At 39.2% G+C, this 14882-nt stretch overlaps 1 protein-coding gene across 5 annotated transcripts in view; it reads right to left on the bottom strand.

The window, feature by feature from the left end:
• The window catches only part of GRM7 (glutamate metabotropic receptor 7), a 331316-nt gene that overhangs the window by 130369 nt on the left and 186065 nt on the right, over positions 1-14882 (bottom strand). For all 5 annotated transcript variants that reach the window (XM_026099684.2, XM_026099685.2, XM_026099683.2 and 2 more), the window contains exon 5: positions 3613-3753. In XM_026099684.2, the coding sequence (XP_025955469.2) occupies positions 3613-3753 (141 nt within the window). The remainder of the gene's footprint in view (positions 1-3612; positions 3754-14882) is intronic.

Genomic DNA, 14882 nt, shown 5'->3' with positions numbered 1-14882 from the left:
GGAGAGAATAATATGGTGTATTCTCGATGACTGCTACAAAGATTTAAATAGTGTTTGGATGCATTCTAGTCTTGGCAACACTATTCTGTGTCAAAGTGAAATCTGCTTCCTTTTGCACTCAGGATAAGTGGCTTTTCTGCAGGCTGAACTGCCAAGCGCTGGGGAAGGGAGCTCCTGTACGCCTGTCAAAGTGACGCCCACCGCCCCCGGCGCTGAAGGCAGGGCACTGGGCTAGCGTCCTTCAAGGCTCAGACCCAACACTTCCTGGCCACCAGATGATTCAACACGGCTGACAATTGACCACAGACCTCTTAAAACCTTCAGAGGACCCCTACAGTGACAGGCAGCTACCCAATGACTGTTGGGTGGCAATCAAATGGGCAGTGCTACCAGGCTAGTGCCAACGCAGGAGGTAGGCTGGAAAGCCTGCCAAGGACGACCACGAGCTCCTACAGCAGGAAGGCCCACGAGAAGAGGCCGGGGAGCTCGACAGGCTGGCATCGCCAGCAAGAACATCCTCCTGCACACTGCAGGCTCAGGAAAAACAAGCTTGAATCCACTTCACATTTTTTACACGAATAACACCAAAGTCAGCGCTCGCCTACCCCCCCCCAAACTTACAGAATTTGATAGAAAAATGGTATATTTTCAATTTTATTTTAACCTTCAGAGGAAAAAAGCGTAAAGAACAATATTCTGGCTACAGAACTCTCAAGCAAGCCCCAAAATTTCAATTTTAGAATAGTGCTGGTGCAGGAACTGAAACCCCGCTCTCCCTCTTTGCAGGTGGCAACCCTCACAATTAAGCCAGGGAATTACCAGGCGTCCAGCCTCTCTCCATCCCCCAACTGTCCCAACGAACAGGGAATCATTCAATGCAACAGCTTCAACAGAGGCAAATGAGCTTCCCACGTCTCACACTAGCACACTGCAACTTCATTCCTGTCAAACTGATGGCCTATAGCCCAGTACCTGACTGCGTTACAAATTATCAATCAGATTTTAAAAGAATAATGATGATCCTTCATAATATTATTACATCAGTTCATAATATTATTACATCAGTGGGACATTAAGACTCTCATACTGACAATATAATTCAACATTAATGCTTTTTCTGATGCACAATTTATTTCAGTTTGTATAAGAGGAAAGGCAGAGGTCTGAGGTCAGTGCATGTCACTTGGTGCAATATCTAGCTATAACGTGATACTTCAGTTCAACAGTTAGCCATCAAAAATAAATATTTCTGCTGAACCTATGCTGAGGGAAGGCAGAATGCCACTTCTGTGTTCACATCACAAAGTACAGATGGCAAGTGATTCACCCTCTTTTGTAATAAGATAAAGGCATAAACAATAAGGGCAGCAGACATTTTTGAAATTGTCTTAAAGATATTTTAGTGATTGCTGGTCAAATTCCAACCTTCAGAGGGAGTTTCCAAATGCCACATTTACTGGCAACATATTCCCACCTGTAACTGCACTGTTCCTATGCACAACACTCCCACTGCCCTCCAGGAATTGAAACCAAAAGCAGACCATGTAAAGTTTCAACCAAAGTGAAATATATTGTGCTATGAACTCATTTCCTTTGATCAAAATCCAGCACAATTATTCAGCACAACGCTTTAAGCTACTGCTATGAAAAGGGGAGTGGCAGGGGCAAGGATATCTTATGCCTTTACTATCTTAATAATCAAACAGCTTTACTTATCTCATACAGGAGATATCAGATAACTAACATGATTTGTAAGTCCATGCAAACCCTAAAGAAAACCTTCTGTGAAAAGTCTGTAATACAGTTGGCCATTTTTAATGTCAAAGCTAGCTCTACACAAATCATGGAGACAGGAAACTGCCTGCCTATTTCTAAGGAATGTAATTATAAAGCTTGGGGAGCCCTTTGGGAAATGTAGGAGTGTTTTTATCAATGCACGACTCAAGCTAATTGAGCCATCTCAATCTGCATCAGTCTGTCACTCTTATTAGTACAATGAACTGCTGCTTTTATTCCCAGACTTGCAACTTTAAAATGGATGAAATTATTAGCAAAAATGTGGTTAAACTTACTTTCTGGCTGAAAATCATGCACTGCATTTTAAGCCCTGAGCAAATATTCCAGTTCAACATACTAAGGATGTTTATGCTTCAAATCAAGGCTCACTATGGGATCAGCAGTCTGAGGACAGACTCCCTAAATTTTTGCGCTTTAGAAATACTTTTTGTAGACAAGATCCCCTCAGTCTAACACCTTAATTCATCATAAGATAAACTGGCAATGCTTCTATTGTTTCTATTGATCATTTGATAGCACTTGGTCAGGCCCATGCCTGAGTAGCTCCAGGAATACGTGTGCCTCACATCATTTCTTTTCAAAACAGGTACTTTAGTCCAATGAACTGTATCACGCTGCATCATGAGGATAGTGGTGCTGCTAAGTTCATAACTCATTAAAAAAACTAACATTTTCAAAATCAAAAGCATTCTTGAAGATTCAGTTGTTTCAATCAAGAATTTGCCGTCAGCTTCTTAGCTGAGACATCTCTGGGTGCATTCCAGCCACCGTTAGCACTGGCTTCTCAGCATAGCTGGATGACCCTGTAGCATTTGCAGGCAGACCATGCAATAGTTCCTAGTCTACTCTGAGAATATCATTGAAAACTATTATCCAGACTCAGTTCAGCAGAAGAATAATACTTATGAATGGTTTATCAACCTCTAAACATCCCCAGTTAGGTTAAGAAATGTGCTATCTTGAGGAAGAAGAGAAGCCACAAATCATTATGAAATCACTGCCACTGTTACTGTGGCAGTTCTAACTAAAACAAGTTCCCTGAATCTGCACGTGATCAGAAACAGAATTGCCTGGAAAATATTATACTTCGAATATATTTTAGAATGGTAAGAGATAGCTCATAAGAGGTAAAGAGGAGTGAATCTGGTAGTCACCAGAAAATAATGAAGCTCGAACAAGACGCTACAAAAGGTCATGGTTACAAAGGCAGACGTTGGGTTTTCTGTATTACTACGTAGAGGCAGCAAGAATGTATTTAACTCCCATTTTTTAAATAACATTAATGAGAACAAAAATCTGATCAACAATTTTATGTCATCTAAAATTAAAACATTTAATTTTGTGATGATACATTCCTATAGGAGCATTTCCCCAAAAAATTAAATTCAAAAGCACATACTTAGTATACAATCATTCTTCTGAATCGTAAGCAGATAGTGCTTTAACACAGTAGGCAGCCACTTCATGATTTTCACACAGGCAATAAGATAAAAGTTGTGAAGATATACTCTATTTAAAATAAACAAAGACCTCCCCAAAGTCACCCTATACTCAAATAAAAATACTTCTAGGCCCCATGAAAAATACTGATTTTCCTGCTGGATGGACAGGCATAAAGAGAAGAAATAAAAGAATGTATTTTTGTCTCTCCCCATCTACTGCTCTTGCCCTGTAAAGCTTATGCTGCTGTTCCATTTTCTCTACAACCTACCAAAATTCAATTTATTTTTTCAATCCGTCTCCAACCAAGCTTCCTTGCATCAGCTATGCAGTCCACGTAGAGTAGCATGAGAAGGGTGAAGTGAAAGAAGTTACCTGTGCATTTACGATCTGTGTCTTCCTTTTTTGATCCACTGATCGTTAACTTGCAGTTGAAGTTCTCCTCCCAGTACTCTGCAAACCACACGTTCCTTCTGTTGTTCTCCAGGGTACGCGAGGTAAAATAGGCATCAAACCCTAGAAAAGGAGACAAGTAAAAACCTGAAGCCCAGCTCATGCTTTACAGGAACTCCCACAACATGAAAAATAAATAGGCTGGTTGTATCTTCTGCAATGCACAGCACACCATTATGTATCTATCCACAAGGGAGGACTACAGAAAGGAAGGAAATCAGCTGTGTCTTAGCTTATGAACTCCACCTTACAAGTAAATCACTCTGCTACTAACTGTGAGCTATAAAACTAAGTAAAATATCTGTAGAACAGAGATAAATATTAAAAAGAAAGTATTATAAGCAGTAAGTGTGGATTAGATATATACTGATAAAGAATGCAGATAAATGGTATCGTGCAGCTGGTATTAGACTGAGCTCGATACAATGGTAATTTTATAATTAATCTTTCCAGGCCCCCACCAAGAGTGCAGTTTCATCTCACTGCGTTGGCCACACAACACAACTTTTTCTTCTTCTATTATGTGTTTTCCTCTTCATTTGCTTTCACACAGGTGTAGATACATTCAGAGAGCAAAACTTCCAAGAGGCAACTGCAAATCATTGCTACTCACCAGATTCTTGGATTAGGCATTCTAAAGAGGGGGAAAAAAAATTAAAAAGTTTCCTAGCTTAGATTTGTGAGATTCAGTTTGTTATGGAACCAGTGCAGTCACAAACGGCTTTCAGCAGTCTAAGAGTAAAGCAACATACAACACAACTCCATTATTAAAAGCATGGGAAAAAAAATTTAAAAGCCCAGTTGAAGTTTAATAAAGACATCTGAAGCTTCTGTCTAAGGCTTCTTTCATTTCAAAACTACACAGACTTCTGTTCTCTGTAGGAAACTGCATGATACCTATCAAATAGCTGTGTAGTGTCAATGAGTCTCATAATTTTCACACGGCTCTTTCTTGTATTCAGTCTCTTTAGCACCTCACTAACTGGCCAGAAGAAGTTTCTTTCACTTGGTGACTTTTTTAGCAGAAATATATAACTGTACCTATATGTACATTACCTATATGTACATTGTTATTAAAGAAAGAAAAAGTATGTTCAAAGGCTCAATAATGGGGGGAAGAATAAAAAGAATTCATATTGAACTATAAAATTTAACAGTTCATTAACTTCTGAAAAGGAATCACATCTGCCATGGTTTAGGGATTTTTCCCTATCAAGTTTTCAAATTCTCTAGTTTTAAACAAGCAAAATAATCCTTTAACATGAGAGACAATACCCCTTCAAAGGTCATGCTTTATTTTAACGGATTCTTCTCACAGTAGAACGGAGAGCTCTGAAACAAATGTTTACATTCCCAATATATATCATTTTAGGCTAAAGGAACATCTCATTACTAATTACACTGGGAAATACTGCTTCATCTTTGCTGTATTTAACTACTCTATCGCATATCTTCTTTCAGAGTTGAGATAACTCCTTTAGAGCCTGAAAAACCTTTGCAAAGGCAAATACCTGCAAATCAAGAGATATATAACCCAAGTACCAGCATGATGTCAGAAATTTGACCTTTATTCGTGTAATGGAGAAAACTCATGTGAGAGTGTGACATGAAAAGAGGCACAGGCGAATGCCAGGGAGGGTCAGAGGCTCAGACACCGCCAGCTGGGTGTCGCTGCTCCTGGCACACGCAGGGGTCTTCATGCAGCTTGAGAGGGCAACAACTAGCAGAGATCACTGTGCTCGCAAAACAAGTCATGCATTGCAGGATTAGAAACCTCCTGCCAAGCTAAATGGTGCACCGTGCCTCAGGCTCACAGCTGCCTGGCCAATAAATGAAATCTTGCTTCAATCCAGATTTTTATTTTATTGCTATCCCAGTATTTTTTTGGTTTTGCTGGTCTGTTTGGCAAAGAAATGATTTGCATGGGAATAAATATATTATTGCATATGCACACAGTCATCCACTAAGTCTTTTTTTTTTCCTTTATATAGCCAACAGAAGCTATATTCTGTATTCTATTCAGAAAGAAGTTAAACAAAATGAGAATAAAATAATTCAACAGGTCAATACACTGCGAGCTAACTTCAAATTTGAGCTGAAAGGCGAATGTAATTAAAACCTACCTGAGTCCATGGCATTTCCTTTCTCAACCCCTGCGTCGGTGACAGGGGCTTCCAAGGAGGGAGGGGAACGCACAGCAATGCCACATCACGGCTCCGGCCTGGGAACCTGCAGCACCTGCAGCCCTTCACCCCACGCCCCCATTACACCCTCGGAAAACAAGCTGTTGCATGCACTAAGAAAAGGAGGGGGAGAAGATAAGAGAAAGGACAACTATTACGCGCTGAAATCTTTCGCCAAGCACCTGACACGGGGAATGTTTTCAGTCCACGGTGTGACACAGGCAAGTTCTTCTGGCACATAATATGGAAGAGGTTTGTCACCTTTGCATCAGAGGTACCAGAAAAACGGACAGTCGCTGTTCCAGTTCCGTAGTGCCGCTCCTTTAGCCAGGTTATAGACTCCTGAGTCTGAAATGCCAGTTTAATTTTACAGGCTAAGCAAGATAATACTGCCTCAACACTTACATGAGAGAAGCCCAAAACCACGAGGAAGGAAATGATGAAGAATATGGGGATGGTGTTCACATAACACCATTCTGCATTTTTATAAACATTAAACCATCAGTGTCACAGCATTTTGCAAGGGGGAACACTGAAGTGAAGATACCACCCTTCAGATGCAGGTATAACCCCTTATAGTCATTCTAATCCCATGCTAGAGCAGGGATACTAACCTCAAAATGGACACATTCCTACTCAAGCAATGCTGTCATGCATCCTCCAATTTTAAAAGGATAATTTCTTTTCTTAAGTGCTTCCATGGTATCTCTTCATGCTACTGCAGAGCTTTTCCCCTTTTACTTTCCCTTTTCAGTGCCGTTACATATATATATATATATATGTATATATATATATACACACACACACGCATGTGTGTACCATGTATACATACAGTACATAGAGTACAAGAACTGTATATATACACACACAAACAACATATAAAATTTGCAGTAGTCATGGGTTTATTGTATAATTTTGTCAATTTCAAGGAAAAACACTTTTATTAGTTATTCCTGGTCAACAGTATTATTCTTGCTTTACTGGCTCAGAAATCTAAGGAATGAACTAGACAATTTTCCTTCTTAAGTTTTCATAAATCAGTGGAAAAGTCAGCACCACAATTAGACCCTCCCAGCCGTCTTCGTCCATTGCTCAGTGCATTAACCTATAGCTACACCTTTAAGTGCTTCTGTAAGAAATGTGATATATTGGTACATTATTGTTAAAAGCCACTGTACTCACATCTGAGTCACTAAGTAGTAAGGGTGCTCTTCAGAAGAGCAATATTATAATTAGTATGCTCGAACAGCAGGGTATTCACCACTGTTACTGCAGTGGTCTGTAGTCTTCTGAAGTCCTTCTAGTCACCTGCCCTCAGCCAGCAATTAGTAGCATCAGAGCTTTTGGTTATGAAGTCAGTTTAGATTCAGTGTTTTTAAAGTAACTTTCCAGAATTGCAGTCACTTTTCAAGATTCAGGTTGCAGGAGGCAGTTTTGCCTTTTATTAAGCAGGTTGTTCAAGTAGTCATACTATGCAAATCTGAAGCCGGTAAAAAGCAGATCACTAAAAAAGGATTTCAAAAATGCTGGCTGCACACTGAGAGGCTCAGAGGTGAATTAGCTGGCATCCTAAGGAGTTTCACTCTTTTGCATCCTCAGTGATGACTGAGGATGATAATCTCAGAATTTCTGTTTTGTCCCTTTACTTGAGTTTACAACTTGCTCTAGGATTGCAAAAGAGAGTAAACAGGAAAACAGTGAGCTAAAACTCTTCTGTATACTGTATAATCACATGGTTTCTTGTGATTTCACAGTTAGAAATTACAGAAAATACAAATTCCATTGAGGAAGAGATAAGGAGGTTCCTAGTACCATGGCCAACAATTTCTCTCAATAAAATAGGTGGGTAAATTAGCTCAATCTGGCACTCTGCACAATGAAAAGGAGTCCGAGGAAAAACATATGGCTTCATTAAACTAGTACAGCAATCCCTCAAGTATGGGATAAAAATAGAGAGCATGCAAATAGATGTCTTCAAACAAGAAAGAAGATTAGGAGTGGGGTGGACCCTTCTCCCTATATTAATTTTGTGTATTATTGACCCAACTGCAATATACGTATTTCCTAATTCTGAACTCACTGCTTAATAATACATATCCAAAGCCCACTGCTCATACAACATTATGTATATTGAACCCAAAAATCAAGCTACCAAAAGAAATATTGGTGTTTTTCAGAAACAGCCTGAAAGCAAATTCAATTTTACCTTGCAACCACACTAAAAAATATGCATGGATCTCTTCTGTGGCAAACACATCAGGATGCTTCAGGATGATTACAAAACACTAAAAATGCTATACCAACTGAATGTCTTGCTGTCCATTTGGTAGCCAGTACTTGAAGTAACTGCCTGCACCAAATCATGAAAGCCTGCAAGCAGAACACCAAAACAGGACAAGAGGAAACTTGAGTTGTGTATTGAAGCACTATTTCTACCCTGGATATGCAAATCAAATCCATATACTGACTATGGCTGTCCATCCTTTAACACTGGTGCACAGCTTTTTGCTACATACTAAAGTTTCTGATTTAACTTGAAGTCTAAGGTGACATACCATTTTTTTAAAATACATAATAACTATGTTTGTGCAATATTTATTATCTTAAAGCTCAATGGGTTGTTTTGGGAACAAAAGGCAGTACTGAGCCAAATCTCACTTCATTTGGTAGCCATACACTTAGCTGTTAAAAATAGAGTGAACAGCTACAGTTACTTTATTACCAGTTCAGAGTTGCTGGAAAACATAGATTACATTTCCCAGACAACACTGGCATTTCCAAGCATGCTTTTATTTCCCATCTCAAAGACAGCAAAACCACAAGAACCTGCAGGAAAAGCACCCACTTGCAATGACAGAAACCCCAGATCACTTTCCTGCTGAATTTAGGACAAGGCAGGTTCTTAACCCAGGCTTCTCACATTTCAGGAAATCATTTGGTAAGACTCTCCTGCCACAGCCGTTCTAGTATAAATGTGCAGCCATGGAAGGAGAGGGATGCACATCCCTGCCACCTCTCAAAGGCGCCGGAGCTGTGCTCACAGCTCCCCATGTGTCCAGCGCTTACCACCGCTGTCTGGCTGAAAAGGATTTGGCTCATGGCCCAGACGTGCTCCCTTGGCTGAGAGAGGCAGCTACGTCAGTCGCCGCCTGTGGTACCTGGGGGGGGGGACGCGAAACTTAGCAAGGTTGGCTCTTCCCAGCCAGACTGCCAGAGCCTCGGGTCTTTCTAGACAGAAGTTCTGGCAAAAACTGTATGACGCTAAAAAGGACAACTTAGAAAATCCCAGATTGCGCTTATGATCAACAGGATGTTTTCTGGAGACAGAGGGAAATGGAGATTTTTATACTTGAAGAGAGTGGAAGTGCAAATTACATTCACGCCGGTAGATTGTATTTTCACTCAACACACATGTGACCCTTCTGCTCTCCCGTTACTTCTTCACTCTCACAAATTAGTGACTCTTACAAATGTTTCTTCCTGCTGTCTATAGAAAGGACAAAACTCCTGTGCTTCGTAAGCTTCAAATCAGTAGCAAAATACTCATGTGTTAGAAGAAAATTTATAAAATATGGTTAATTTTAGTTAAAAATGATTTCCTGTAAGCCTATTTGTATTACTCGTGATTAAGAGAGTATTTCTAAGGAGATATTCAGTCATAAGATCTGCAATATATATGGCAGAAAGAGGAAAAAATATACTTTACCAATGTGCCAAACTAACTGACCTCTGGAAAAAGTGTTATATAACATAATAAGATAAAATCAGTAAGTCTTGATAAAGCTGTAATAGAATTCCATAAGAATTACTCTAAACCTTTATAGAGTTAATAGCAAAAAATAACATTTCTATTGATCTTTTTAATGATTCCTCAGCATTCTCAAGAGGGAGTATACAATCCTCTTAGAGTTTACATTTTTTATCATTATTTTCTATTGATCAAGACAAGCAGGCAAATGACTGACTGACAGAGGGATGGAGTTAAGCAGCAGGCCAAATTTTTACTAATTTGCCCCTGGATAGAAGTACAGTGCACCTATCCTGTTTCCGACATAGTTGGAACAAAGCTGGCTGCATTGCAGGTTATAGGACTACTGCCATCACATGGCCAAAAACCTGGAGAAGGTCTTTAGAAGGCATCACCTTTGTGAACTGTCCTCCTTCCCTACATACCTGCGACCAAGGAAGGCCCCCCACAGCCACGGCTGAGTGAGGGGAAAGAGTTCTGTGATTTGAGCCAACAGTTAATTGCTACCATTGAATGTTTTTCGACAGTTATTTTTGGAGGGGTAATTGTGCTAAATGTACTTTAAAGCAACTTAAAAAAAAAGTCCACGAACTAGAGGTGAGAGATATCATTCAATTAAATAGAAATATGAACAATTTAAAAATCTTACTGTTTCTAAACTTTACATTAGATGCACAGCTAATAAATAAAGCGAAACCCAAATACTCAGTCCATAGAAGCATTTGCTGATTATTTGTCAGTGTGGCAGTACTGCTGCCTTGCAACCAACTATGTCAGTGGACTATAATCAAACACCAGGAATCACATGATGAGTTTCAGGATTTAAATTCCTTTTAAAGAACAGACTGTACAGTAAAGTAATTACATACTTCAGTATTATTGTATTTTGAACACTAATCATAAGGTTAGGCTGGTACTGTGCAAAGATTTGTGCCGTGTTAATTATTGCAAAATAATGTGCAAGGATTTATATCATATAAGCTTTAACAGCCATGACTATAATAGGTGTTCATCTTTGCCACTAATAACAATCGACAACTTCTTCTTCAATTTACATGTGATGAAAACTTGTCATATGAACACAAAGTATTAATTTTTTCTTCAGCTTGTTGGATATGAATGGTTTCAAATGTAATCAGGCAACTCTGATCCTTTTTCCTACTCAAAGATCATACTCCCAATGACTGCGGAAATTCTCCATTTTTGTAAGCTGGTCTCATACAACCTTCACATCACAAACTCATGAGCTGGTGAGCACAGGCTCACTTCTACCTCCGTTTTCGGTAGAAAGCCTTTTGCTATAGAACTGTACCAGGCAATCAGACTAGAGAGCTGAGCTGTCATTCTCACCCTCCCTGTGTCCGACATCTCTGTCCTTTTTATCACTTCAGCATCTCACACATTACACTACCAGCACACTTGCTTTTGCTAACTAGATGAAAGGGACTGAGTTTCTTCATGTGGGAACTACCAATGATACAGCTATCACACAGAGCAGAGACGCTGTAATTGCTTTATGAACTCCATATTTCGTTGCTAATTCCATCTCTTCCTCCCCTTCTCCCCACAGTATTGCCTGGTCCTTCCAAGAGCTCTTTTGGCTTTGCATAATTTATTGCAGCACGCAGGCCTCTAGCCAGGGGACCGATCCTTCCTAGGCACATGAATTCATCCACTGCAGACGTGGCTGCATCTCAGTAGTGATGCCTGAAAGCACGCACACCTTGCCAGGACCAGAGTGGCACAAAGCCTCCCGAAACACATTGTAAGACACGAGTTTTCCAAGACCCCGGGAAGTGGTTTGTGGTGGTGGGGAATTCCTTCTCAGAACAGGCAAATGACAAAGTATCTGCAAACAGGAGCTTCTGCACCATTTTTTCAGTTATGGATTACAGGTGACAAAAATATGTAGTTATATACTATAAAATACATGCATTATTTTTCCAGATTTCTGTAAGAGCAAAGGAACTTCTCAAATCTCTGACGGATTAATGCTGAATCCAATATCAGGAAATTTTTCATCAGTTTCCAACTAACCCGTAATTTGCTAACTCTTGGAAAAAGCCAATGCTTTTAACTGCCTCAAAAATATACAAAAGATGTTTGTTTGGGGGGAAGAAAGTTTTCTGTCTTAAATGTCTATCAGTCAGCACCATGTCCATACTTCCCAAGCATTGAGAAGCTGTCCTGCAAACACAAATGATTCCAGCAAAACCAACAGTTTTGTCTCAGAGGGACATCTTAATTACCTACCTAATTTTAGACAGTTTTTTTTTTAATTAATGTGATTTTAAAATCATATTAAAATTGAAATACAGGCAAATGAGTTCTCTGTAATAAGGACAGACTTAAGCCTATGCTTCAGCTTGATCTTTTTGAACTGAAGCCAATGAGACAACTTCCAAGCATGTTAAACATAAGAGTAACAGTTTTGGGTTCAGCGACTCAGGGAATTAGATGACCCAAGTAAAGAAGCAGAGTGCTTACACATAAAAGTATGAATAATCACTTCTTACTTTTGTACATGGCCAAGTATTACACATGTATGGCACATTTTAGTAACTTCTGAATGTTCTCCATGTAACATACTTAAGAAAATTACTTTTTTCAGCAAATACCTCTAAGAGAGAGAGTTATTTTATGAGATTCTAATAATGAAATTAAATCTGTTATTACTTTACACCTCTGTGATTTGATTAAATCATTATTTCTACACATAGATGATACAATCTAATGGGTTCATTTATTTTACACCCAGGGGGATTAATATGTAAATTAACTACATGGCAAAGAAACAGACTTTAAGAAAAAGGGGGCTGGGGAGAGATAACGAGGAAGAAAGAGAAAAAAAGGTTCAGAAGCACTAAGGATGACCGGTGATCCCCAGATGAGGGGAAGGACAGACTCTCACTTGGCTCCACTGCCACAAAGCCCAAGTACCTCTGCCCGTTCCCATGCTTCAACAGTGGTACTCGTGACGCCTTCCTAAGCTCCTCTTTGAGTGTGTACAAGACTAAGGCTTTCCTGAAACAAGACAAAGTGTGATTCAGAGCACACATTTCATCACTGTTGCGCTAGTTCAGTACACTGCTTTAAAAAAAAAAAAGTTTAATTTTGGCTATATTGCCTATTTTTAAGCAGTTGATTCTATAATGACGCAACAGCTATCAACAATCACTTATACAGAATCACAATTAATTTTGATCGTGATAAAAAATTTCAGCACCTCTTAGGTGACTCAAATTAACATCTGAGGAAGATAGAAGCCTAAGTCTCATCCCCTGTCAGCTGGAATTCACTCTGTACGTAATGTACAGAGCTATCTAGGTATTTTAGTCCGTGCTAATTGTTTATGATCAGTCACCCAAAGTCAAAATGAACACCAGTCAACACCCGACAACCTCCTAATACGACATGCAACATTGCCTCAGGAAACATTCATAGCGCTCCAACCTTCCCATCAGTTTTCAGAAATATTTCTTATGTCTTCCAGAAAGCAGTATATGCCATTAACTAAGAAAGAAAAAGAAATGCCACAATCCTCCCAAAAACCTGACATGTTTAGAACAACAGCTTGATTCTCAACTGGAAAATGAGGCCCTCTGACTTGTGGCTGCTTTTTAAACCAAAAAAAACCCAAATGATTTATCTCTAACATTAATCTCACATCTTTCCTTCCATCTGATGTTACATGTTGCCCATATTTTTTGCCTGAAAGCATAACATTCAGCTTCTTTGGCAGAGACGGCCAAGGGAATTATACGTGCTTTAGAGGATAAACAAGGTTCCAAAGCTAACGATGCAGATTTCCATGGTCAGCTGTACTATGGAGAAAAAGGCAGGCTCACAGCTGAGGCGCTTCTCAGGGGGAGCGCGCCAGGCAGTGACGGCAAGGTGTCGTGCAAGGCCAGATGGTCCCCCCAAACTGCTGCCTGGCCCTGCCCTCCTCAGCAGCCTTCCTGCTGGCCCCAGGCACCCGTGGGCAAAAAGGACATGGGCAGAAAACTAAGCAATTCTTTAGGAAAAGAAAGATGAAAATGCCTCAGCCAGCATTCAACTGGTTCCTCTGAAACAAACAGTGGCCAAATTAAATTTCCAAAACAGCAGAATGCAGTCTCTGCAGCTTCCTGTTTAAAGACACAGGTGGGTTCATTAGCTCCACAATGCTAAGATTTTAATGGCATGAATGAACCAGATATTTCTAAATAAGAGTTCCATATCAATTCTTGTATATAATACTGTTAATATACACTATGAAACATTTATTTCATGTGTCAGCAGTAACTTACAGGGCTGGTAGGAATTTAATCAGGAAAATAATGAAGCCTAATTCAAAGACAAAGTTGTTGACCCACTATATTTCTTTTGTGCCTAAAGTGTTTTCATTCTCAGGCAATGTGGTTTGTGAGCAAACATAACATACTGACCCAATTTTACATGAGTACTGTTTTTATGTTCTCTATTTTATCCAAAGTATGTCAACAGATATGATCGATAGTTATACAAATTTTATTTACCCAGATACTAAATCATCACTTACTATGAGTACTGACGCCAAGTGAATTGAAAGCTACTCTGAAAATCTTTAGCCTTCAAGCCAAAATAGTTTAATTTAGTGACATTAAATCTAGGATAAAAGCATTAGATGTGGAATGATAAGATCAATTTTAGAGGCACCAAGTATTTTTTCCAATTTTATGATGTTGCCTATGCCATACACCACGTAGTTTTATGGAACTGTTAAGATAGTTTACAGATACTTTCTTGACCTCCTTACCCAATAAAAAGGCCATACTATTGAGTGATTTTTTTTATAATTTCTTTCATGCCATAAATATGCTTTACATTTGTTCTCTTTTTTAGTATTTGCTGAAAGGAACATTTAAAAAGGTTATTTTTGTTCATGTCACATGTTTCACATGTTTTTGATATACAATACATAAAGCATGTACAAAGAAATTCTGCTTGTCATGCTTAGGGCAAATCTGAGATTTAAGCTATAAAGCTTTACTGTAGAAGCAACTGGCTAAGTATCATTATTATCATTTTTTATAAAATTATACAGCTGCTATGACAGTGAGGCCATGACCTCGGTAGCATCTAGACAGCGCTGTAACAGTAAGGTTAATATACAAGTATATTATTATTCATTATTCTACATTTTATGGACCTCAGGCACTTCTTACTTCCACAGAGCTCCCATTTATACCAATGCAAGAAGTTAACAGAGAAACCTAAATTTATTTCTGCTATTTGTTATT

Source organism: Dromaius novaehollandiae, chromosome 12 (assembly GCF_036370855.1).
Source record: "Dromaius novaehollandiae isolate bDroNov1 chromosome 12, bDroNov1.hap1, whole genome shotgun sequence".
NCBI lineage: Eukaryota > Metazoa > Chordata > Aves > Casuariiformes > Dromaiidae > Dromaius > Dromaius novaehollandiae.
The sequence above is the reverse complement of the archived record's forward strand: the minus strand, read 5'-3'. Positions and strand labels throughout refer to the sequence as shown.